Below are 24,203 nucleotides of genomic sequence, written 5' to 3'. Positions count from 1 at the left end.
CCAGCTTTAATGCTAACTACTTTCAAGCCACCAAGACCTGAAGGAAACAGGGCATTTCTCACCGGCACTTGGCAGCAGGACCTGCTCTGCCAGCCAGTGCTGGCCCCACAGTTGGCGATCCCAGGGTGACTGGGATGTGGGAGATGCAGCTGGGAGAGGAGGGGCTGGTGGGGCTGGTCACATTCACAGCAGAGTCTTGACATTATTGTATGGTGGCCAAAATCTATTTTGGTCACTGTGGAGAGGGTTCAGGTTGGCTTTGCTGTTAGGTTTCAAAGATGCATGCCTGATGGTTTGTTTATACAGTAAGGGGTACAACAGCCAGGTTTCCCCAGGGTTAATCTTTCTCTAACCCTGTTCCTGCTCACTGCATTTAAAAGCCTTGATCTCCCTAAGGTTTCACAGCAAACCTGTTTTGCTTAGCTGCTGTAGCAGTGTAGCTGTGTGTTGTATCAATGATGCCCGCAAAGGAAATGTTTGTTCAACCTGTTCTCTGAAACACTCCTGTGAGGCAGTTGCCCCACAGCAGGGTGCTGTTCTTTAGCCTTTACTAGCGAGTTATTTCTAGGTGCATCAAGCAGTGCTGCTTCTCACAGACTTGGAGGAGAGGTGGAACACAGCTGAGGTTCGACTGGCACCGATCTCTGTATTGATAGAGGTTATCGAGGCAGCCAGAGGCTGTCCTCATCCCTGAACGCACCACTAGGACTTGACAAGGGCCGTTGGGCTTGGGAGCCTGCAGGAGCCCCCTCCGCACACGGCCAGTCATCACAGGTAAAGTGGGGTGACTTTGGGGAGGGACGTTACCCACACCTCCGCCAGTAACTACCCTAATTCCCATCTGGGAGGAACTGCCTGTCTGTTGAGCTTCCCCTCGTCTGCCTGGGTGGGGATTGGGAGTGATAATAGCTGTAATCCTCACATGTGCCAAAGTGATTAACATGCAGAAGAAAAACAACGGCTCGCGATGATGCATTCAAATCACTTTAATGCACTTTATCAAAAGAGGCTACAACAGCATTTTAAACAAGTGCATCAATGCTACACAACTGGCTCACAGAAATGCCCGCTCATAGCAGCCGCTCCACAAACCTGCTGTCATTAACAAGGACACACAGAGATGGAAAATATAGTACAGTCACATCCCCAGAGAGATGGAAGATCAAGTCACGCTCTTCCTGTACAGTCATGTCCAGCCTCCATCCTGGAAGAATTTATGCACATACATAAATTTTTATTCTTGTGTAGTCCAATTAACACTCTGCAAAGAACTGAATTTTGGTTTACCAGCCACACAAACAGAGAGTGATTAGATCCAAAATAACCAACTTCCTGACTGAAATTAAAAGAAACTCCAAACTATGTGGTTTTTTCTATAAGAAAAGTAAAGACGATGTGCTGTTCCTTAAACTCCCAGAGTTCACATGCTGCCCCAGGGCTGCCAGAAAGGCCCTGAACCCCCCTCTCCAGCTCGCTTCCCCCTGTGGTTTGCAGGGTGGCTCCCGGAGCAGCCTCCTGCCCGTGGCTGTAAATAACCCTCAGCTGAGAACTGGAGCCCTGGGTGGGTCCCGCAGCCCAGGTGATGCTCTGCCTGCAGCTTTCCGAGTCTCGCTAGTTTTGTGAATCTTGCTGAATGCTTTTTTTCCCCAGGTGAAAAACATTTATTCACCAAAGTATTTCTCAGCTAGAACTAGTCCTGGCACGATCAAGAGGACTATTTGAGTGTGCAGAGTGATGCACAGGTCTGCAAAGCACTGAGGTCCCTCAGCAGGTTTAGTTTTACGAGCACACACATAAGGTACCAAACATCAACACATGCATAAATGGTACTTAAAAAAAAAAAAATTAGCTGTTTATACTTCACAGTGCATACATGTGCTATGGATCAGGATCAGGGCTGAGTACAGCAAACCTCTACGATCTCATGTTAAAACATGTCTGTTCTCAGCACGTTGAGTTCAGCAAACTTGAGTGCGTGTGTTGTAGCATTTAACCCACACGGCAGACGTGGAGAAGGTGGTTCTTCACTGTATTAAAAAAAAAAAATAAAGTGCTTGAAAAATGCAAAAGAGGTTTTAGATAAATATAAGTAACGACTGCGCCTAATGTTAGGCCGGTAAATAACCCATACTGAAGTCAACATCAAATACTGATTTGCTTGAAGTTAAGCCTATACTTAAGCATTGCTGGAATTGGCACACAGGTCTGCAAGAGAATGTCCTAGGCAGGCCCTAAAGGGAGTCTGTAACTTAAGCCCAGTGTTATAATTTAATGCTGAACCCTGGGCACATAATTAGCACCCCTGGAAGTGGTACTGCGTTGTTGTTAATAAAGATTTTGGTGCTTGCTGGGTTGAGTTTCTCAGCTTGATCTTGCCTTGGGCAAGTCAGGGATTCAGGTCTAACAGAAACAACCTGAAAGCAGTCTCTATTCCCAAGAAGTGCAACTGTAGTATTTTTCCCTCCCAAAACCCTCCAGTTAGTCGAAACAAACACTCCCAGACACAACTTTTAAAATGCATGCACCAAATCTACTATCCAACCTGAATTAGAAGATAAACCCTTCCAAGCTACTGTTTGCATTAGAACATAAATGCAAAGCAAACTTTCAGTAGACTGTTTTCTCCTGTAGCTGATCTCTGGGGGCAGCTACCTGCTGTGTAGGAGTTTCCTTATGTCCCTTAGCAGGAGGTGTGTGTGTATTTACAGCAGCTTTCTTCCTGTTGCTTTCGGGGTCCTGTCCCTCTCTTTCGGGTGGTTCACTTGGTGATCCGTTCCCAAGGCATGGGCTGGGGGGCTATGAGCTGTGTGAAGGGAGTCAGCTCCGCCAGAAATCCTGCCTGTTCCTTCCGTAATACCCGACTGCGGCATCAGGGACGGCCCTTTGCTTTGCCCAGGATGAAACTGCAGCGCACCTTTCCTGCCAGGTGTTTCGAAGACTCAGTTTAAATTTTCCATACATTTTTTTCCTCTTTCCCTCCACAATAAATCACTTCATTACCTGGCTGTAAAAGACAACTTCCAGGGCAGTAATTAAAGGGCGACAGGGCAAGCAGTAAAAAGTAATGGGGAATTTTGCAGATCACCTTGCAGATGGAAACGGGTCTGCGCTCGCCTCTCTCCCACCAGCTTTCGCAGAGCTTTGGCGACACGTAAGGACTGGCAAGTAAAAGTGCCTGATGGTTCCCAAATGACAGCGGGTGTTTCTCACGGTACACAAGCCACTTACAAGCAACACATGGTCCAGCACGGACCCTGCCAAGGCGCTAGGCAGCCAACACAGGCCCATCAGCTCCCGAGCGAGCCTGGTTGTGTTACACACACTCAATGACATGCAAAACCTGATGCTACCAACAGTGAAAATAAACAAAAACTTCAGACAGGCCTATCCTGCACACACTGCTTTAGCCGCGGGTCTGTCGTGAGGGTGGTGCAAACCCATCTCCCCCAGCTTGATGCAAGTCTGGTTTGTCTCCACGTGCGGATTTCCAGTGCAAAACCACCAAAATTACATAATAGCACAAAACTTTGATTGCCCAGTGTCCCTGGAGACATCCAGCTTGTTTTTGTCCCGCACCAGGATGGCTTCGTTGCCGTACTGCGAGTACCACATACTCCGACTCCGGCTCAGGTAGGTGTTGGGGGGGGCCGACTCCAGCTTCTGCTGCTGCTGCTGCCAGATGAGCAGAGAGGTGTCCCTGTACCGCAGCCGGGCGTAGCCCTCGGACAAGGCTTTTTCGGGCAGGGGCACCCTCCCGTTCATTACTTTGTCAGTCATCTGCTCAAGGATAGCTCCAAAGACCAGAGCTCCTTCTTGGCAGCTCCGAAATACACCCCGCTGGGCCGGTCCGGGTCGACGGCTGCTGCTTTGAGCTCAGGGGAGAACATCCCCAGCAGCACGGCTCTCGGGACCCACGAGCCGTTTGTCGGCGTAAGCACCACTTAGGAGAGGGTGCAGGGATATACGTGCCCAAAAATCACAACAGGCAGCCTGGCTTTGCTTAAATAACAATCCATGAGTTCCAAAAGCTTATCCAGTGCTGATGCCACCATGTGTTTCATCTTGCGACGGGACCGCAGGCACGCTAGCTGCTTCTTGTTGAGTCCATAAGAACCTCGGCAGGCGCGAGTGATGGCTCCACAGCGGTGGGCTCGCTCCGCAGCCGGGCAGGATGGGCTGAGCAGCTCTGGATGAATTTTGCTTCCCTGAAGACTGGATCCCGAAGCTGTAGGGCAGACCTAAGAGGGCAGACCTAAGAGGTCGCCAGCACCCAGGCCCATGTGTGAGCTCTCCACCTGCGTTTCACGTTGACACCCGACAGCCGGACGGGAGCTTGGCGAGCCACGTACTCAGGGATGCAGAGGAAGATGCTGCCTCCAGCCCCGGTTATGGCACCCGAGCTGGGGCGCCCGTCGCTTCCCGACGGCACCACTTCAGGGCTTCAACCTGGGGGGCACGGCGAGAGTCACCCCGAGGCCTGGCAGCGGGGGTCCCCGCCCTGCGAGGGCCCCTTTCCCGGCACCACCGTGCCCCCCACCTCCCACCAGACCCACCCCCCCACACCGAGCCCCCCGCCCCCTTCCATCGGCACCGCGCACCCGCCCACGGCCCCACGGGGGTTTCCTGCACCCTCCTGCCCCTGCGCGCCCCTACCCCCACCCCTACGCTCCCCCCGACGGCTCCCTGCACCCCCCGCCCGTGCCCCCCGGCTCCGCGCCGACGCTGCCCGGGCCCACCGTGCCCGCGCGGCCCGGCCCGGCCCCGGCGCCGCTCGGCGCAGCAGCCGCGGAGGCGCCTCCCGAGCGCATCACGGCGGGAGGAGCCAGCGCCGCCGCCGGGGGGGCCGCGGGCCGGCGCGGGCTGCGTGGGCCCGGGGCGCGGCGGTGGGGCTCCCCGGGCGGGCTGCGTGGGCTCGGGGTATGGCAGCGAAGCACTCCGAGTGGGGCGGCTGGGTCCGGGGCACGGCGGTGGGGCTCCCCACGCTGGCCCCACGGGTGTCGGCACCCTCTGGATGCACGGAGCGTTTTAAAGGGACACCCAGGCCTGGGTGCGCTGGGCCCGTGGCACCGTACACGGGAGCACGAGGGCTGAACCGGGGTCCCTGCTGCTGCCCACCCCGCCCGGCACTGCCCGTGGCAGAGCGGCTCTCCTCGCTGCCGAAGGCGCCGCGCTGGCCCAGCCGCGGGGTGTACAGCCAGGGCAGGGCAAGTTGCTGCCCACTCTCCCTTCTGGTGGGCGACTGGGGTAGCAGCTGTTTGCGCTGGGAGGGTGCGTGATGCCCTTTACACCCCTTCAGCTTTCTCAGGCTCCCCAGCGCGTGCCCACCGCGGGCTGAGGGCAGGCCGGGGACACCCTGACGGGTGCCCACAGCCTCGCCTGACCCTCGCTGCGGCAGCCGCGCCGGTACATCTATGGGGTGGCCTGCGTGGAAAAGGAGTGTGACTGAGCGGCACCTCCTCTACCTCCGCTCGTCATCGCTGTCTGCTCCAGCACGTGTCCTTAGCCCGACTGTCCCCTGGCAAGCGCAGTAAGAAATATGTTTTGAAGAGAGCTTTGGGGCTTATTCTTTTTCTGATGATGCTAAATTTAAACTCTCAATCTTCTTATCTCCCGTGAATGCAGTGCCATCTAATCTCCCGTTAAGGACCCGAGACACTTATCTGTTGCAGAGCTACTCTGGACGCTGCTGCCCTTCATGGATGCAAACAAGACGCGGTGGTTCACTTCCGTCAGATAGAAGGCACGCCGCAAGTCCCTGTTCCCAGAAGATTTAGACCAAACACAAAGAAAAGGGAAGAAAGAAAGAAAGAAAAAAAAAACAACCCAAACACAGAATGAATACACTATTAAAATGTTTACTATCAGAACTGTCCTGACTTTGCTGCTTAATCCGCCTCCCGCCAGCATGGAGGAGCCAGCCCAGGCCCCACCTTGTGGAAGCTGCAGAGCAAAATGCAAAACTGTTTAGTGGAACCAGATTTAGTTTTTTGGCACAGATGAAGTGTCTTGGTCCTCTCTGAAAAACTACCAGTTCTGTTATCATCAAACTCAGAGCATAGCAGAAGCAGCCAGTAAGTGCAGTGGTTACGTTACCAAGAGAAGGCAAGAAGAAGGACTGGAAACTGGACTCTGAAAGCCAGCAACTGTCTCTGACTGTCCACTTGACCCTTCGCCGTGAGTCCCCGAGGCATCTGCCAACAGGACCCTTCCCAAATAAACCTTGGAAGCAGCAGCAGTGGAATGGATGAGGTGAAACCCCGGTGCTGCCCAGCCAATGGTTAGTTCCTCTCCTCCTTCCTCCAAGGAAATCTCGGTGTCTGCTTTGCTTTGCTTTCCCCACGAGCTGCCTCAGGCCTTTACCTCTCCTGTAAACCACGGCTGCAGTGCAGGGCCAGGCGATTTTCTCCTTACTCAGCTCCTTAGGACTGTGATACGCTTTGGGTCTATTTGATTTTGGTGGGAAAGTGGTGGGGGCGGGGGAAGGCTGTCCCGGCAGTGCGATGATGGTGTTGGGAAGAGGGTGTCACTTGTATTCGGCACAGCTGAGGCATCTTGGGCCCCAGGAATGAGACTCTTCCACGGAGAAATGCCCAGGAAAGCGCTGCCTCCACCCGCTCGGTACCCAGGTTGAGAGCCCTTTTCCCGTGGAGCTGCACTCTCAGGCGCTACCCACCAGTGTTAGCGTTTTCCAGGCTGAACAAAGAATATTTTTGGCTGACTGCCCCCATTGCAGCAATACAAGAAGAGAATCCAGTTCATCCCTCCTGCCAGCTGTGCCAGGCTAATTTTCCAGCTCTCCCTTCATGGGGTGGCAGGCAGTAACCGACATTGCCTGCTCATGGAGGCAGCATGCCGGGGGGTTGGGGGGAAGACATGGGCTCTCCTGGCAGGAGTGCAGGGCCATTAGTGGGGAGGATAATTGCAATGATTATTCCAGGGTACAAGTTGTCTGGGCAGGTAATCAGCTGTTTACAGCAGTAGATGAGCCAGAGAAGTATAGCCTGTACCCAGTGAATGTTAGTAGTTTAACCCAGCAGCACTTCAATAGTTGTGTGATCTGTCCCTCACTGCTGACCGAGCAAGGGCTGCTGCTGACAGTGTCTTTGCCGAGTTGTGACTTGCACAGGTTTCCTAAAATAGTTGGTGAAAGGAGATCACGAAATCTAAGGGCGTGATGTAAAAGGCACGTAGGCTGTGCGGGTAACGGCCGACAGCTGCTGGCGCTGCCGAGCTCTGCTGTGACAGCAGCCGTGGCGGCTCCTGCTCTGGGGACCCTGGATCCAGCTGCAGACAGATGTCCACTGGGCTGCTGGCAGCCGGCAGCGGGTTTGGGACAGGCTGGTGCACACTTGGTCTAATCCAGAAGGTGGCAATGGCAATCCATAGACACTGACTGGCTTGGAAACGGGGATTTCCTGGCGGCATGGCCCCTGTATTTAAGGGATATTTTCAGGTGGCTACTCCAAAGAGGCAGCGTGGTGACTGCTTCTCTGCATGCGCTGACCAGGGAGTCAGCTCTGCTCCCAGGAGCAATACCAAACATTACAGAAAATACACTTTGCTGTGAAATGTGGCCATTTCCCAGGTGTGTTTTGATTGATTTGTAGGGTACAATCTCCTTGCACGCTTGTGCATTTAAGTTTCCTTCCTTCCTTCCTTCCTTCCTTCCTTCCTTCCTCCCTCCCTCCCTCCCTCCCTCCCTCCCTCCCTCCCTAGTTTTGCCTATTCCATGCTGGACTGTGATGTTCCCAATAATAAAAGCACAAACAGCGAAGCCCGTCAGCGGAGAGAAGCTCCGCGCTCGGTCCCCAGCAGAGGGTAGTGTCAGCCTCTGCCTGTGGGTCAGCGGCCTCAGCCCTGGCAGTCTGTCCTTCCCTGGCAGGCTGTCCTTCCCTGGCTGTCATTCCCAGCAGTGCCAAGGGGCAGGAGGGGGGAGCACCAGCTCTAGCACAAAATTCAACCTCTTTCCTTTATGCAAGCTCCCTTTTAGCTTTAAGTACACCCTGAACACAGTGTCTAGGTCCTCTCCATGTATCCTGTCCTGTTTCAGGACATTTGTACAATCTGCAACTCGCAGCCCACTAGCCCGTGTGCTGGATACACGCTCTTTTCACTGAGCCTTGCCTTACAGGGGGTTTTTTATTTTTTTTTTTCTGCTCTCAGAAATACCTCTGCCATCAACCGTTTTGATTGTTGCAGAGGTAGGTGAAAAGCGTACTTGCTTCAACACCTCCTGCGCAGAGGCTGGCTTTGCAGCTGCAGTGATCGTTCCTAAGTGTCCAGGGGCCAAGTACGCTGTTTATTATGCAGTGAGAAAGCCAGGCTGTAGCTAGCGGCTTTAATTACACACATATAATAAACTCCTGTGTTGGCCTCTACCTACAGACCTGACCTCACAAGGCAGACTAGTACAGAGTCAACCAAAATTATCCCTGGCAGGACTCCACTCCTTTCAGTAGCCTTGTGATTCCTGCCCAGTGGGTGCTGTTGGAGACCTAGCAGGAGACCAGAAAGAAAAGCTCCTTGAAAAACTAAAAGAATGAGAAAGTTATTCCGAGAAATCACCTCTGCAGGGTATGGAGAACTGTGGACTGAAACCTGCGTCCTCCTGAATACACCCAGGGCAGGGTGTAGCTCCGATCATGAGGCTGGGCATATGGGTGCTCCTGCTCGGCTCATACTACACTTACCTTGCCCTGCCAGGGTACCACGGGCATTGCACACAGCCGGACCCGAAAGTGATTGAGTGCACATCAGGGTAAAAGAAGTGCCTTCTTAAAAAAAAAAAAAAACAAACCCCACGAAAAACCTACCAAACTTTCCCTGGAATATTAAACAACTGTTTTTCATTCTTTGGAGGGATCCTCCTTCCTACATTGAAAACGAAGGATCATGCCAGTAGAGTTGCTCTTTCTTCTTTATCTCCGCTCGGCTACATTTGGAAGAGATTAGCGTTGCATTTGTTTGACATCCAGGTTAATAGCTTCCCCTCGTCCCAGTCTCGGCTTCCGGTTTTGGCGATCTGGAAAGCCAGGCTGGAAATTAATCGACCAACTCTGGGGAGAGGATCTCGGAAGAAAACTCAGAACAGATTTGAAAAGAAGCTGTTCTAAGCTGTGCTGATTTGGATAGAAGCCACCAGTGAAAATTAGAGATTTTTCAAGAGTTTGCTGCCAGGGAGTTAATGGCTGAGAGCTGAGGTTTTTAATAAATAACACTGGTAATTAATTATAGTAGTTGTCCTCATGTTTGAAAGTCAAGGAATACGATAGCTTGTTTGGGTTAAACATCTCCCCTGCAGTATTTTGCAACCCAAACATGAGATTAAGAGTGGGAGCGTGCCGTCGGACAAAGCGGGGTCTGGGGGGGCAGGGGGAGGGTGCAGGAGCCCCGGGTCTCCCCCGGCGAGCTGGGGCCGGCGGCGGTGGGGAGTCTCGGGGGGAGACCCCGGCTGCGCAGGGGGGATCGCAGCCGGCGGCCCCGCGGGGAGGTGAAGCAGCTCCGCGGCTCGGAGCGGTTTCCCCGGAACGGGGGATGCAAACAGGGGAGGAGGAAGGAAAAAAAAAAAGAGGGGAAAAAAAAAATTAATTGGGAAAAGAGGCACAGCGGCGCGGAGCGCCTCCGCCCCCCGCTCCCGCAGACAAAGGGCGGGGGGGGCCCACAGCTCCGCCCGGCCCAGGGCAGCTGGGCCCGGCTCCGCGGCCGCGCAGGTGGGGCCTCGGCGGCGACGCTGTTCCTCGGGGCGGGGGGCGAAGCTGCGCGGGGGCGGCCCCGCCGTGCCCCGCTTTGTTCCCGGGAGGATGCGGCGCGCCTAGCCCCCGCCGAGGCGGTGGGGCCGCAGAGGGGCAGGGGCAGCCCTCCGCCGGAAAACTCCGCGCCGCCCCCCTTCCTCCTCCTCCTCCGCAGAGCCCCGGCGCGGAGCGATGCTTCCCCGGGCGGCGGGCGGCGATGGAGCGGGGCGGTAGCGCGGCCCCGCCGTGCAGAGCAGCCCCCCGGGCGGCCGCCCGCTGCCCTTGAGCGGCGAGGAGGAAGAGGAGGAGGAGGAGGAAGGCCGGGTGTGTGAGCGGGACCGCGGCCATGGAGGAGTGGCGGCAGTGCGGCCGCTGGCTCATCGACTGCAAAGTTTTGCCCCCCAACCACCGGGTGGTCTGGCCCTCGGCGGTGGTCTTCGACCTGGCCCAGGCGCTGCGGGATGGGGTGCTGCTCTGCCAGCTGCTCCACAACCTCTCCCCCGGCTCTATCGACCTCAAGGACATCAACTTCAGGCCCCAGATGTCCCAGGTAGGAGGGAACGGGTGGGTGGGTGAGGGACCCTCACGAGCACGCCCGTCCCGGGATGCGGGTGTTGCTGTCGCAAAACTTGGTGGGATGCGTGAATGCGAGCGGGTTTGGGGAGGGGATGCGTGGGAGACCGTCTGCTTCAGCGTCGTCGTGTCGTCTGTCCGTCCTCGGCCCCCCCCCCCCCCCCCCCGACTGTCCTTCAGCCCCCCACCCCGGTCTTCAGCTCCTGGGGGTCTCGCCGGTCGGGCCCCGGCAGGCTCAGCCCCGTGGCCGGGGGACAGCGCCGGTGGGAGCGGGGCGAAACAGCCCGGGAAAGAGGGAAACGTTCCCCCCTTTCTGTTTACAGTCGCGAAACAAAAGCAAGTCGTACGGCGGGGAGGAGGAGGTGGGGGTTACACCGGGGTGTCTAGTTGTGCTGGCGGAGCCCGCTGGCCGTGAGGGCGGAACTTTGGCCGGGAAGACTAAAAGCAAAATAAGCAAATATATATAAGTAAAAAAAAAAACCCAACCCCTGGTGCTCGGCAAGCCCGTCCTAAGCCGGGTTACGCGGGGAGCGCGGCCACGCGGTGCCCATCCCCGCCTTCCCCCCCGCGGTGCTCCCGGTGCCGCGGCCCCGGGGCAACGGGTAATTTTAAGGCCTCGGTTCAGCGACCCCAGCTGCGCCCCGGCCCGCCCGGCTCCCCCGCCAGCACCGCCGCTTTCGGCTCCGGGAACTTAGAAAGCTTTGGGGCTCCCTCCTCGGAAATGTTTCCAATTTCTAGTTGTTTTGGTGGAAGGAGGCTTAAACAAACGAAAATAAATAAATAAATCTATCTGCTCTGGTCGTTCGAGCTTTAAACGCTCTGCTTCTCTGCTTGTGTGTTTTTGCAAGCTGAGCTGCGCCGTATTTGCATGGGAATCGGGAAGTGAAATCAATGCGAAACAACCCAAACGGGGCACTTTGTCCTCCCTGCCCGGCAGCCCCTGTGTGGACGAGCGGACGGTGAACTGTTGTCTTTTATCTTTGAGTAACAACGGATTTTATTGGTAAAAAGGAAGGGAAATTCCTGGTAGCGAAGGCGAGACTCTGTTTAACTTTACTGAAGTATTCAAAGATAAATAACGTGTAAAGCTAAGGTGAGCTCTGGCTACGTGCTGTGCAAGCACGCTGCTTATCCGGCAAGTGTATTTGCCTTCTTCCGTCAAGAGTTTTGTTCCACGGCAACGGGGTTTTTCGGCCTTTCGGCCTCCTCACCCAGCAAGACGTAACCCTGCGTGCTGGGGGGAGCTGCCGCGGTCAAGGACACCCGTAGCCGTGAGCTCCCCCATGAGGGGTTCAGGCCCAAAACTTGGGAGCCGCTCTTTGGGGAGCAAAGTGCGTTTTGCTGCGCGCACGTGAACGCGAGGATGTCGCCGCTCGCTTGCAGAGTCGGAGGCCTTGATCCTGCAAAGCACCGGGGTGGGAAGCCCCAGCCGTATGGTGAAAACCAGCCCGTGTCAGCTCTCGCGCTGGCGCGGAGTAAATAACACATACTGGTGCCTCTTCCCAGGGTGGAACAACGCTGTGAGATTTCCTCTTGGCTTTCCAGGCTATAAACTGATCAAACTGTCTTCCGTACAAACTGATGTTTCCAAATATAAACTGTCGTGCTCTAGATGTGCAGGGACTAGTGCTTTCTTGGAACATGCTGAGAATGACATACTATGCTTTTTTCTTTTAAGGAAATATTACAGCCCTACAAACTTAATTTCAGTTCAGTATTTGCCCTGTGGGGAATTAAGGATGGGTTTCAGAATAGTGGCTGCGGTCTAGGGAAGCTCCCAGTGGTAGTTTGGAAAGGAGGCTCTTGCCACCCTTGCCCTGGCAGGTATGGCTTGGGGAGGTGAGAGTTTACAGCCCAGCTGTCCTTAATGAAATTGCTTTCTGCCTGCCCTGCCCCGTTGCTTTCCTGGCTGTAAGGAGGAGTGTGAAGGGAACTGGCTGGATCGGATGGCTTTGGTGGTCGCCGCTGCGAGAGCCCACCCGTCGGAGCGGACCGGCACAGCCTGGCCGAAGCTGAGCCCGTGGGGATGTGCAGAGCCGTTGCCTGGCGTGGGAGTGGATGCTGCGGCGAGGCTCAGCTGATGCTTGTCCTGGGCCAGGGTGAGACCCAAATCAATCTAGACTTGAGTCTTTATACTTGCTCTCAGGTATTTGGTGTCTCTCTGACAGTTCTCGAATCTGGGAATCTGGCTTCTCCCCCAGGGTAGCCAAAGACAGGAGGCATCTTGCTGCTTTTTACCCTCTGTGTGCCCGCGGTGCTGGCAGCCCAGGAGGAGAGGGGCGAGGGGGACGCAAAGGTCCCTGCAGTGCCTCAGCTGTCGGTCAGCAGTTCAGTCTCTCCAGGCCAGATTCCAGCACAAGAGTGTAGGAGCTCCTCTTTGTCACACAGCTGTGATGTGTTCGGACACAGGGGTAGGGATGTGCATGATGGAGTATGCCTAGAAACTTCAGGGGTTGTTTTTGATGATAAAGGCACATTTTGCCTGACTGGCTGGGCTGGCTAACCAGCCGTCTGCCTTACTACAGAGGTTTCTCTTCTCTTTTATTAATCAGTCAAAATGCCAGGGGACAAGACACTTCTGCTAGACTTGAAACACCCAGTAATATTCTGTCATCCACCTTTCTCAGTGAATTAAATGGGGTTGTGCAGGTGTGTAATGAGAAACAGCTTTTTGCCCCAGGTGAGCATCGTTTCAAAGGCCAGAGGTGAAATCACATCTCTCTGCAGAGAAATGCTTTAAGATCCAGGCACTGTTGTGTGTGTGTTTAGTGGTTTGGTTGTTTTTAATCCCCTTCCATGCTGATCTGTGTTCCCTTGCAGCCGTTGAAGGTGTGCTGTGCGGTGAGGTTAGAGCATCGGGACCCGCTGGCAGCGCAGCGAGGCCAGCCCTGGGTGAGGCTGCGGGGACTTGTGCTCCCTGCCACGGGGAGATGGACTGGTGTCTCCGTCCTCCCGAAACCTTCCCATGCTGCTTCAGCAGGGAAACCAGGCTGGTGAAACGGCCGGGCTGGCCACACAGCAGTGGTTTACTACTTGATGTTTAAAAAAAAAAGACTGAAATCTCCTCATGAGGTTGCAATCTCAAGTTTGCTTTACTTTTCATGCTGAATTCCAGAGACCTGAGCCCAGGGCTTGGTGGTGCCTGGCAGGATGGGATGACCCAAAGCTACTGAACCTCCACAGAGACTAACAAAATAATCAGGAAAAAGTCTTAAAGCCCAGTTCTCTTCTGAGATCTTTTGCATCCCAGGCTCCTTTTGTGAGTAAGATGGAGATCTCCGAGCTTTGGATTTTCATCAGTAATTAGGTTTGAATCGTAATTTTGTTAAGTCTCTGGTCAAGTACAAATTAAATGACTCTTCACTTGCCTTTCTGTATGGTGAGGCATAAAAATGTGCAACAAAAAATTGCACATTTGGGTGAGGTTAATATTTGGTGGTGTGGGTTTTGGTTTTTAATTTTTTTTTTTGCATTTGCTTTAGATGAAATTAATCCTTCCTGACAGGGACTTGAATGTGTACCGACATTGGTAGGAGTGCTTGGGTGAGCTCTGCTGCAGGCTGCTCCCTCTTGGGCAATGCGCTTTGTGCAGGCAGGTCTCCAGGCAGAGACCTCTTGGGGGCTGGATCAGCTGTGCAGGTGGTGAGGAATTATCCCTGAACATACACCTCTTGGCAAGGCGTTTGTATCGTGGGCACCTGAGAAGCAGCAAGGGAGGGCGAGCAAGGTGCCCTGGGGGCTGACACCATCGCCCAGCGTGTCCGAGGGGTCTCAGCCTGCGCTCTGCCCTCCAGCCCTGCTGCGGGAGTGTTTCTGCTCCTAAATCTCGGCAGCTGAAGGAAATACGGGTTCCTTCAAGGGAGAACAACTAAGGAAAAAGCAATAACCCCAAATTCCTGCCCCATCTTCCTATTGCCCCGTCCTGGCTGTCTGAGCATGCTGTTGGCAGTGTTATCTACCGCAACATTGACATTCCTCCATATATTAAGACAGATGGAAACTGCTACCTACATCAAAGCAGTTGTGCACTTCTAGGGCTTGATCATGCGATTTCTTTTAACGTAAAGACTCCTGTTGATACTGCGTTGCGTTCATCCTTCCTTTAAAGTTGGCCTGGATGCTGCTGAGTATCTTTCTTCCTGCTTCAAAATCTCCTGGCTAGTTGAAATGAAGCAGCCACGTATCTAATGTGCGTATTTGTGTGTGCACAGACTTCAAGTTAGCAGTAATGGTCAGCTCATTAAGGATTCTTATTTTGAAGCATATTGACATCTCTCTGGAGATAATCCATCTCGGTGTGCAGTGCTGGGAGGTTTTATTAGGGCTCTTGAGATTGACAAGACGCAGCAAACGTCATTGGTGCGATGACTTGGCTGCCCACCGCTCTGTTTTGCTCCTGTTAAGGAACCACGCAAACAACAGACTTCCCATGATGGATGGGTGTAACGCCCTACACCCGACTGAGCTGTCAGATGGCTGTTTTTTCTGGAGGATGGCAATAATTGGGTATCAAAGTCCTGTTTATTGAGGATGGAGGCACTCGTTTGCCATGACAACTGGGAGCAGGTGGCTTGTACCGACTGCTTCCCCCAGGTATGTGGGAGACAAAGGCACGTTGGCGCATTTGGTACCAGTAGTTATTCACAAGGCTTTGGGGTTTTTAACGTGCCACTTGAAGGCTTTATAGCTACAATGCTTGTAATTACTTCCATATGTCATGATAATACTGAATTACATTTAACTACTATCAGAGCTGCCTGGGTAGGTGTGATGCTTGAGCAAGGTCTGTGTAGCTACTCTGATTTACCCTGCTCAGGTCCTCTGGCTTTTTATTTACTCTCTGCTGCTTGAAATTGAGTTCTGTTCCAAAAAAAGGCTATAAAAAATGGCCTCATTACATATCACTGTTTACTGTGTCTCAGTGACTTCCCGTTCGGATGTGCTGAGCTTTACAAAGGGAAAAAAGGTGCTCTGTCTTGTACGGCCGAACTCGTGAGCTCCTTGTAAATAGAAACCGATTGCAGTCTTTCTTCCCTGCCCCACTTTGTGCCTCCTGCATGTCAAATAGCACCCTAAACCCTTGTGTTAGCTAGAGGTAGTACCCTCTCTTTTTGCTGTTTGGCGAGGTTGTAAGATAGAACTGAACCTGCAGCTGAAGGCTCATATGTATTCTGTTGGGGCAGAAGAAGGCGGAAAGTGTTAGATGGATCCTGTTGACTGTGCCAAGAAGCATGAAAAGCAGTGAAAACTTCCCAACTTCTCCCCCCGCCCCCCCCCCCCCCCCCCCGTGAATGATTGATGAGAGTTAAATACCTGCATTAAATACCTAGCAGGAACAGAGTCTTGAATGAATAGATGCCTTTAAAAACAAAAGAAAGCCAAAAAAACAGTCAATTTGGTCGCTTTTCAGGTTGGACTTGGAAGCTGCCTTCTATCTCAACAGCATGTTGATGAGCTGTAAAAAACGCTTGACTTGCCCATCCTTCTTGGTGGAGATCCTTCGTGCTGGGTGTAGTGCCAAGAAAACGGGTACCTTGTTTCTTCGTCCCTCCAGGGAGAAAGAGGCAATTTTTTGGCAATGGCACTTGTGATACTTAACTGCCGTGGCTGTGTTTGGGTGAGGAATTAGGGCTGCAGAAATTCAGGCTAGATCAAGCAAGGTGTGTGCTGGGGCTGTGGTTATATTGAAGGGCTGAGCATCGCCACCTCACCCATGTCCTGGCGGATGGTGTTGACCATCACCCTGTGTCATGGCTTGTCGGTCTGAGGACCCTTTGCTTTCTTTGGCTTATCTGGAGCCAGAAGGGACCTGATTTTTGGCGCTGACAGAAATATTGCTTCAGACTGACCTGAGGGCAAATTTTTGATCTGCTTCTTTGTCCCTTCTTAAAGAGACAAACCTTTTTTCCAATGTTGGAGCTTTTTCCATGCAATGCTTCTCCATTTGACTTCCCCCTAAGCCTGCGTTTGGTAGTTTCTCAGAAACGCTCATCCCACGTGTCCCAGGGGCTGGGGCCGCCGGGGTGCTCTGGGCAGAGCTGGGGTGGGAGCACCAGGATCCCATCGATTTTGGGCGCAGCGCCAGTGAGGGGGTGGAGGGCTCACCGCACGTGTAAGGTGTGCGTGTTGGGGTGGAGAGGACTTGCTCGGCACCCCATCAGGGTGACCCGCACTTGTGTTAGTGCTGAGTCCATCTGTCTGCCCAGGGGCTGGTGCAGCACCCCAGGACCTGTGGGACTCACCGATGCCGCTTTGAGTGCTGGCCCCAGGCAAAGCCTGGACTTGTCCCTGCTGCCAGCCTGCAGTGGGTCAGCCCCAGCTCTCCTGTTGGTATTAGCCCGAGGGCTCCAATTTGGGCAAGTCCTTGGGGTGACTCGTGCCTTATGGTACAACAGCCTCCTGGGTTTGCCTGCCACCCCCACGACGTGTCCTGCTTACTTTAAGCTGTGTGCCCTCCGATGCTCCTTTTATAAGGAGGGGGAAAGACCTTCTTTTTCAGGGCAACTATTAGTTGCAGTCTGCATTTGACAACTCCAAACTCAGTGTTGCTGAAGTTACTTTTCCCAGTGTTGTATATTCCTTTCAAGAAAAAGCCTGGAAAAAGGTCTGTTTCTAATAACACTGACTTTTTTTCCCCCCCTTATGTTTTCTTTGGTTGCAGCTCAGGGCTGTGCTTCATGCGATGATACAACTCGAACACAACCGCTCCTTGCCCTCCACCCTCCGTGGTGGCTCGGAGCCTCCTGTGTTTGCAGCGGAGGGGCAGGCAGGGCTGGGACTCTCCTGCCTGGCTGCAGTTCAGTGCAGGTGGAGGTTGGCCAAACCAGCGAGCCAGGTACATAGCTGTGTTTATAACAAAACTGTGCCGCTTGAGCACCTGCTGCCCAGGTCTCATACCCTTGGCTTTATCTGTGACCTTGTGACTGCTGAGCCCTGTGATTGTGATCTGCTTGTTCTCAGTACGTGGGCGTTTGGTACTGCTGCTGCTTCTGGGAGTACTTGACTGAGATCCCATTCTGGACTAGCTCAGCCCTGTTGAGTCTAGTCCATGTTAATGGTAAGGTTTAGCTAAGATGTCCTAACCTGAAAGGTTTTCACAGGGGTACGCCTAGAGCAGGTAACTGGACCCCCTGAGTCCGCTCCTCTTTTGTCAGAAGGTGTTCTTGCTCTAGCAAAAGCCAGAAGGGCTCTATCATAGAAGGAACTGGAAAAAGTACAGCTGTGGATAGGTCAGGTTGCCAGCCTGTGCATAGGCTCAAAGCCCTGTTACTCTTAAAAAAAAAAAAAAATCAGTTATCCTCAGGAGAGGCCACTGAAGTGTAGTAGTTTGGCCATCAAATTTCCCAGCCTCTCTAACAAAAGTTTTGGAACATCTTTAGTTTTAAGAGCCCTTTTCTTCTGAAGTCCCCGAAACAGTTGTTTCAACCTGATGTGAGGGCTGCAAGCCCTTCCCGTCACAGGACGAAGGATGCCGCCTGCCCGTTGTCTCCCTTCCGCAAGAGGTAATGTGAAATCTGTTGCTCTTGTTTCGTAACCCGTGGGCCTGCCCTGTCTGGACAGCAAGGATTCAGCTGGAAGGTCCTCCTTCGCCTCCTTGGAAAGCCACCAGCCTGAGTCATATCCTGACTCGCTCTGCTCCTTTGGCTCCTCGGTGGTGCGATCTAGCAAACTGCCCCGTCAGTAGACTCTGTAGCGTTGCCTGTGGTAGAGACCCAGTTGTAAATGGGCTTTTATTGGCTGTGATGCCGTTTGACTTCTCAAGATTGAGTTTGCTGGGCTTGCTGGACCTGGGGAGCATCTCCCATCTTGCAGGGTGACCTCCTTGCCAGGGGCGGCATCGGCTCCGTGCTCTCTCCCGGTCCGTCTGGCAGCTGACTGGGCGGCGAACCCGGTTCGGCCAAGGGAGATGCCGACGGCTGCCTTTGGATGTGATGGTGGTGGGGAGGCCGGGAGGGGTTCGCGCCTCTGGGCCGTGCTCCATCGGGGACCGCGGCGTGGGGCAGCTGCCTGCGCCTGCCCGCATCGGGGCCTTAGCACTGCCTGCAAACGCGCGGGGTTTGATAAACAGGGAGAGGGGGAAGGTTAAAAGGTTCCCACAGAGGAAATTTACTCTTTCTCTTCAAGCGTATGCTTTAGCACTGATGAAGGGGGGAGTAAATTGGCCCTTTTAGAGCATTCATATCTTTTGTTGTGTTTTATAGTAGTTTACAGCTAAATGGAACATCTGGTATTTGAAAGGGGCTGAGGAGGGAACAGAGGAGGCTTGTAGATCAAGAAGGGGAGGAGCGGGAGAAGCGATTTGTGTTTACTGCTGCAAACACAGAATTATCTGTGAAATCCGCTGAACTCATGTGCATGACGAAAGTATTCGTCTGCGTGGAAAACAAGCGTTCGCCCATGCCGCGAGCAGCCAGGAGCGACGAGGCTGGTGCGGGGTGAGACCGGCACATGGGACAAGCTCTGCCGTCCCTGCGGGAAAGCCCCATGGCAGTGCCTTGTGCAGGACCTGTCGGCGTGTCCGTGGTGAGCACGCGTCCCCCAGACTGCTCTGGAGCGAGATGTGCTGTATAAACTGTTTTTGCTTTCTAGGACAGGCTGTTTGCCCCCTCTGGGTTTATCAGGTACTTGGAGTGTTCTCAGCTGGGCTGGGAGCATCCGAGTTCATGCAAGGATACGGGTTTTCCCTAAAGCAGAGCCTGTTCCTGAGAGATTGGGCTCATCTCTGTGGCAGAGCATCAAGAATGGGAGATAGGTTGATATGTAATGGGATATATATATTTATAAAACTTACTTTTTTTTAAGAGCTGGAGTGTGCAGAGTGCTGGAAACCCCAGGCTGAATGGCGTGTCCCCAGGACAGGAAATGTGTGCAGCATCGGGGCCAGGCTTGTGTGCATATCGAGACCCTTTGCGTTCATGGGAAGCACTTTCTCATGTGAGTGATCTTCCAAGAAAGTTGCTTGTAAGCCTCAGAGAGGGGAGGAGACAAAAAAAAGTCTCACGTTAGCTGTGGGAGAATTGTGACTTTAAACAGCAAATAAAACAAAAACTTTGCTAGTAAACCTGGTACGTTACTTTGAAGAGTTTTATGGGGTGTGCTTGTCCCCTTTATAGATCAACTTCTGTGTCTCTTTTCTAAAGCTGCTGCAGGGTTTTGGGCTGTTTCCTGGGAATTGCTGCTGGAGCAGCAGCCGCTCAGCGCAGCGTGGCTTCAGGCTCAGCGCGCTGCCCTCGGGGTGGGCGAACTGGGCGCAGGGCTTTCCTTCAATGCCTCTTCTGTAAGCGGCTGCTCGCTCCGCGCAGTGAAATGTGGCTTTGTAACTGGTGATCTGGCACCAAACTAAGCCGTGTTGGGCAGAGCCCACAAGGTCCTGAGCAGGATGGCCATGGTGATCACAGAGCTCTGGTTTTTTGGGGACTAAGAATTATCACGGTGCTGGTGGCAGCCTGAGGCTTCCAGCTCTCAGGTGATGCTTGCAGGACCAGCTGGGGCTTCCGCTCCTGTGGAGACATGCAATCTTGCAGGCAGACACGTGTGTTTTAGCAAAACTGTCAGTTTTTAAGCAACGAAACGGACCTAAGAGCGTCATGTCACCAAGGGACTGGGAGCGTGGAGCCGGCTGGGATGGTGGCGAGCAGCCTGGGAAGAAGGCTGGGCGTGCGGTCTGCCTGCCCAGCTGCGGGCTCCCTCCAAAAGGGTGGATTTTTCTGTGTGAAGTTGCAGAACCTGAAATGCGAATGTTGCTCTGAGGTTTGCTGACTCGCCCTGTCCATCCCGGACTGGTCTGTGCTGGGAGCCAATACTCCCTGCACTGTCTGCCCGTGCTCATCTCTCCCCGTGACCGTGACTCACCGAGCATCTCGCTGCGTAAGTCATCTTTTGGTTGGGAAACCAACCGGAGGTGTAGGGGAATGCATCACCTGAGCGCAAATATTTTTACGTAAAACTGGAGCTTTTGATGGGCCTTCGAAAATAACTAAAAATAAAATAAATCTAGCATCTTGCCAGACGTGGATCGACCTGTCCTCTGCGTTTTCAGGTTACAGTGGCGAGGGCTGGGTGCTGGCTAGCACTGCAGATTTAACTTTAACCCTTTCTCATACATCGGTTGAGTTCTGGTTTCTCCAGGGGTAGGGATGTTCATGCTGATGGAGTGAGGACATTTTCAAGGGCCTTCCCGGCTTTAATCGCTGCTGCTTCCCACCTGCTTTGCCCGACACCTTTCTGCATGGTGTAGTCAGTGTCTCCCTGATGAGAACTTGGTCTGTGATACAGCAAACGCGGTCAAATGGCCGGAGCTCTTGGCAGCAAAACCTGTTCCTTGCAACAGGATCAGTGGCTGTGGCTGGGAGGGTGGCGAAGGAGCGATGCAGCCGTGATAAAGCAGCCCTGGCTGGAAAGGGCCAGCGGGGCCGTACAGAAGTTTTGCTCATCCCTTGCTGGAAGGCTTTACAGCCTTGGCGTGTTCGGGTGCACGTCGCCAAGCCTCACCCGCACGGAGGAACACTTAAACATTTTTTTTTGAGGGGTGACAAAGGTTAGAAGTCTATTTTCCCTTGTATTGACAGCTTGGTTATCTCGGGAAGGGTAATGAGGAAGCTTTAATGAAGCTACAGTATCTGCTTGAGAGTGGCTTTTTTAAAGCCAGGTTGTCACAAGGAGCATTTCTAATTAGAGAGAGATTTAATTCCAGATTTTTGTCATCCCCCCTTCCCTCTTAATTATATTTGCTAATGTGTTTAACAGCTTTCCCTTCAGAAAAGAATAACTTATTCAAAGGTCATAAATAGATTCTGGCATTAATTACTCCAGGAGCCACACTGGGCTGCACTGGAGAAATCAACTCCACGGGGAATGCTAAATCTTTTGCAGTTGGATTTATCTGTGGTTGAAGTGATTTTGTTTGCACCACCTCCCCCCCAAAAAAGACAGACACACCACCCCCACCCCCCCCACCCCCCCACCCCCCCCAAAAAAGAAGGTTATTGCATCCACATTAGTGCCCAAGCTTTTAAAACCCGTGGGGATCTTGTAGCTAATTTCCCTGAGTTTTTGGAACAAGCCTGTAAATCGCATCTTCTCCCTTGATCTCTCCATCTTTGTTTTACAACATTGGAGGGTATTTTTATCAATTAGCTTTCGATCCCGTCATTGCCATTGATTGTTTGGGGCACTGCAGTGGAGGAGCGGCCGTCTCTAGCTGCAGGGAGAGCAGAGCCCGGTCCGCCTTGCCGGCCGTGCCGCTGCTGGGGACCGCCGGCCGCCACGGCAGAAGGATGGGGCTGAGCCGTTCCCCTCGGTGCTAAACACCCCGCGACAAACCCTCAGCCTGGTGCCCAGATTAGGTTAATAGTTTTTGTAACCTCCAGATTTTGGAGCGGCTGGAACATCTGTTCCAAGTGATAATAAAGCAGTGCTGAGGGGGAATTAGCATACAGCTGCCAGGGTGGGTGAAAGTCTCTATAGAGGAAAAAATGAATTTATTGATGGAAGATGAAGCCTCATTGCATTTTCATAGTTCCTGGTGGTTTTTGGCAGTGTGAGCAAAATCTGTTCTTTGCAATGGGAAAGGACGGTGCTGTGATATGGGACTCTGATGTATGTTTAAGACTTGAGCGTCCTTTGTTTTATCATTTCAGCCCTCATCCAAAGCCAAGAGTACTTCTGCCTGCTTTTTGTCCTTTTTGAAGTCTTTGAGTTTCTGGCATGGTTAAATCTGCCAGATGAGTCCTATTGCCTGGGTGGAGCCGGGCTCGCTGTGTGGGGTTGAATATTTAATATCTGCTGGAAACAGCTCTGCTTTCCTGGATGGAGGATGCTCCGCACGCAGGATCCGCAGCCAAAGCCCCTCGCGGGGATGCTCCGCGCGCGGGAGCATCTCTCAGTGGGCTGTTGTGATGCGGGGTGGCTCAGCCCTGTTGTGTTTTTCAGGCCACTACCTCCGCGCGGGGCCATGGTTCGGCTCGCGCCTCTCTCCTGCTGGGCTGGTGGGCGAGGACCAGCTCGACGCGCGTCGTTAAACCGGCGGGAGGGGTGCGCCCTGGGACCCGCAAAGCAGGAGAGACGCTCGCCTGGCTGGTGACGGGGAGACGTGCGCTACCCCTGCTCCCCCTCCGTCCCCCTGAGGCGCGGGCGGTGTCGCCTGGGACAGCAGCTCCGTCGTGGCCGGAGCGGATGCGGAGACCCAGAGGAACGACGGCGGATGCTCGGGGTGAAGCGGGGAGGGGGACCCAAACTGGCTGCGACACCTCAGCCCGTCCCGCCGAGCGTCTGGGGGTTGTTCATAAAGGTCGCTTTGTCATAACGGGGCTCTCGCCGGGGTCGTGGGGGGGTGCAGGTCTGCGTTCGGCGCTGCTGGGGCGCGCTCGCCCGCCCCGCTTCCTCGCCATCCCCCGCCAGACCCGGGGATCGGGGTCCCGCTCGCCCGCTGTCTCTCCCAGACAGGGTCCTGACCTGCAGCTTTGGGGTACCAGCAGGTATCGGCGGTGGTGTTCAGTATTTCTGTGACTTTTCTTCTCCTGTGTGTTTCCTGAAGACCCAGCTCCTGGAGTCCTGTGATGTGAGAATTTAATTTTTCCCTAAGGGAAGTCAGACGAAGAGACGTGGAAGTTGTTGCTTTCCTTACTTTGGGGAAATGCATAAAACCACAACTGAAGTGCTCTCTGAAGCCTCATAGACTTGAAAGCGAATTTAAAATACCCAAGTTTTAAAATTTATAAAGCAGAATTATTACTGATGACCAAGTAGGTGATATTCTGAATTCCCGTCTTTGTAAAATAATAAAAAAATAAACCCAAAACCAGCCTGCGTTTAGCTTTGGGTCCCGCTAACAAAAGCTAAGTCAACAGCATTATCTTTTACATACGTGGAGAAAAATAATCTTAAGCAGGGTTAAACATCCGGTTTAACTAGGTGTAAATAAAAGGAGCGAGAGTAAAACTTCAGGAGGTGTAAAACTGCCTCATAATTCCATGGGGGCAGAGAGGAATTGCCAAAGATGAGGCTGTGTGTTTGCATGGGTATTAAACCTCCTGAGCCCGGGGCAGAGGGAAGGACTTCTCCCCCGTAGCCATCAGGTTTTGCATGTTCTCGTCCTGGGGATGAGAAGAAAAGCTGTGCTTTGCTGAGCGCCGCTCTTGTGCAGCCATGGAAGGAGGAGCTGCTCCAATCCCCTTACTGAGGGTTTTTTTTTCCTATGATTTAGAGTCGGTTGGGTTTTTTTTGAGATGGCTCTCTTATAACAGTGTCGTGGTGTGAAGATCCTGTGTGAATAAAGACGCAGCATCAGGTAGTGTTATTGCTCCATAGAAACCCGTTATTCACCCAAGCAGGGCTGTTATTAGTCTGATGTGGGTAGCGCAGGAGCAGGAGGAACTCCCTCTGACAGAGCACAGGAAGAAACCGGAGACGAAAAGGGGTATTTAACTTGTCTCCATGCTCAAGGTAACATAACGGCTTGGTTTTGTCTTTGTCATGTTAGCAGCCAGGCTTTGTCATGTATTTGAGTGCTGAAGAATAAATGTAGAACGTCTCCTCCCTCCACCCACTTAGTGTTTTACTCAAAACTTGGAAAAAATGCCTTTTGGCGATGGCTGGCCATCCCGCCCCGCAGCCCGGGACGGCGCAGAGGTGAGAGCCGCAAAACGCCTTCTGGCTCGTTTCTTTCTTTGGGGCTTAATGTTCTCAGTGTCCGTTAGGCTGGAGAAACATTTCGGTTTCTCAGCTTCCCGCCCCGTTCTCCTTGGCTCCCGGACACCCTCGCGGCCGCGCCCTGGGAGATCGCGGCGTGATGAGAACTGATGGAGCTGGGGCCGGTGTCGCCGCTGCAGCTTCGAGTGCTCTCCCCGGGTGTTCTGGCATCGTTATTCCTGTTGTTCTTCGGGAAAAACTTTTGCAGAA

General features: G+C 53.3%; 2 protein-coding genes across 5 annotated transcripts in view; one reads left to right on the top strand and one right to left on the bottom strand.

Annotated features, from left to right (window-relative positions):
* Positions 1-3,507: 3,507 nt before the first annotated feature.
* Positions 3,508-3,777, bottom strand: BRD3OS (BRD3 opposite strand; the record flags this gene model as incomplete). The annotated part of the gene is made up of 1 exon (XM_082008962.1): positions 3,508-3,777. One exon carries the CDS (start codon positions 3,775-3,777, stop codon positions 3,508-3,510), a length of 270 nt encoding a protein of 89 aa, XP_081865088.1.
* Positions 3,778-10,077: 6,300 nt separating this feature from the next.
* VAV2 (vav guanine nucleotide exchange factor 2) overlaps positions 10,078-24,203 on the top strand; it is a gene marked incomplete at its 5' end in the record, with an annotated part of 145,754 nt that continues 131,628 nt past the window's right edge. For all 4 annotated transcript variants that reach the window (XM_082008844.1, XM_082008843.1, XM_082008842.1 and 1 more), the window contains one exon: positions 10,078-10,281. In XM_082008844.1, coding sequence (XP_081864970.1) covers positions 10,078-10,281 — 204 coding nt within the window. The remainder of the gene's footprint in view (positions 10,282-24,203) is intronic.

Source organism: Phaethon aethereus, assembly GCF_964289735.1.
Source record: "Phaethon aethereus genome assembly, chromosome: 20".
Classification (NCBI taxonomy): Eukaryota; Metazoa; Chordata; class Aves; order Phaethontiformes; family Phaethontidae; genus Phaethon; species Phaethon aethereus.
Note: the sequence above shows the minus strand (reverse complement) of the source record. Positions and strands in the feature narration are given on the sequence as shown.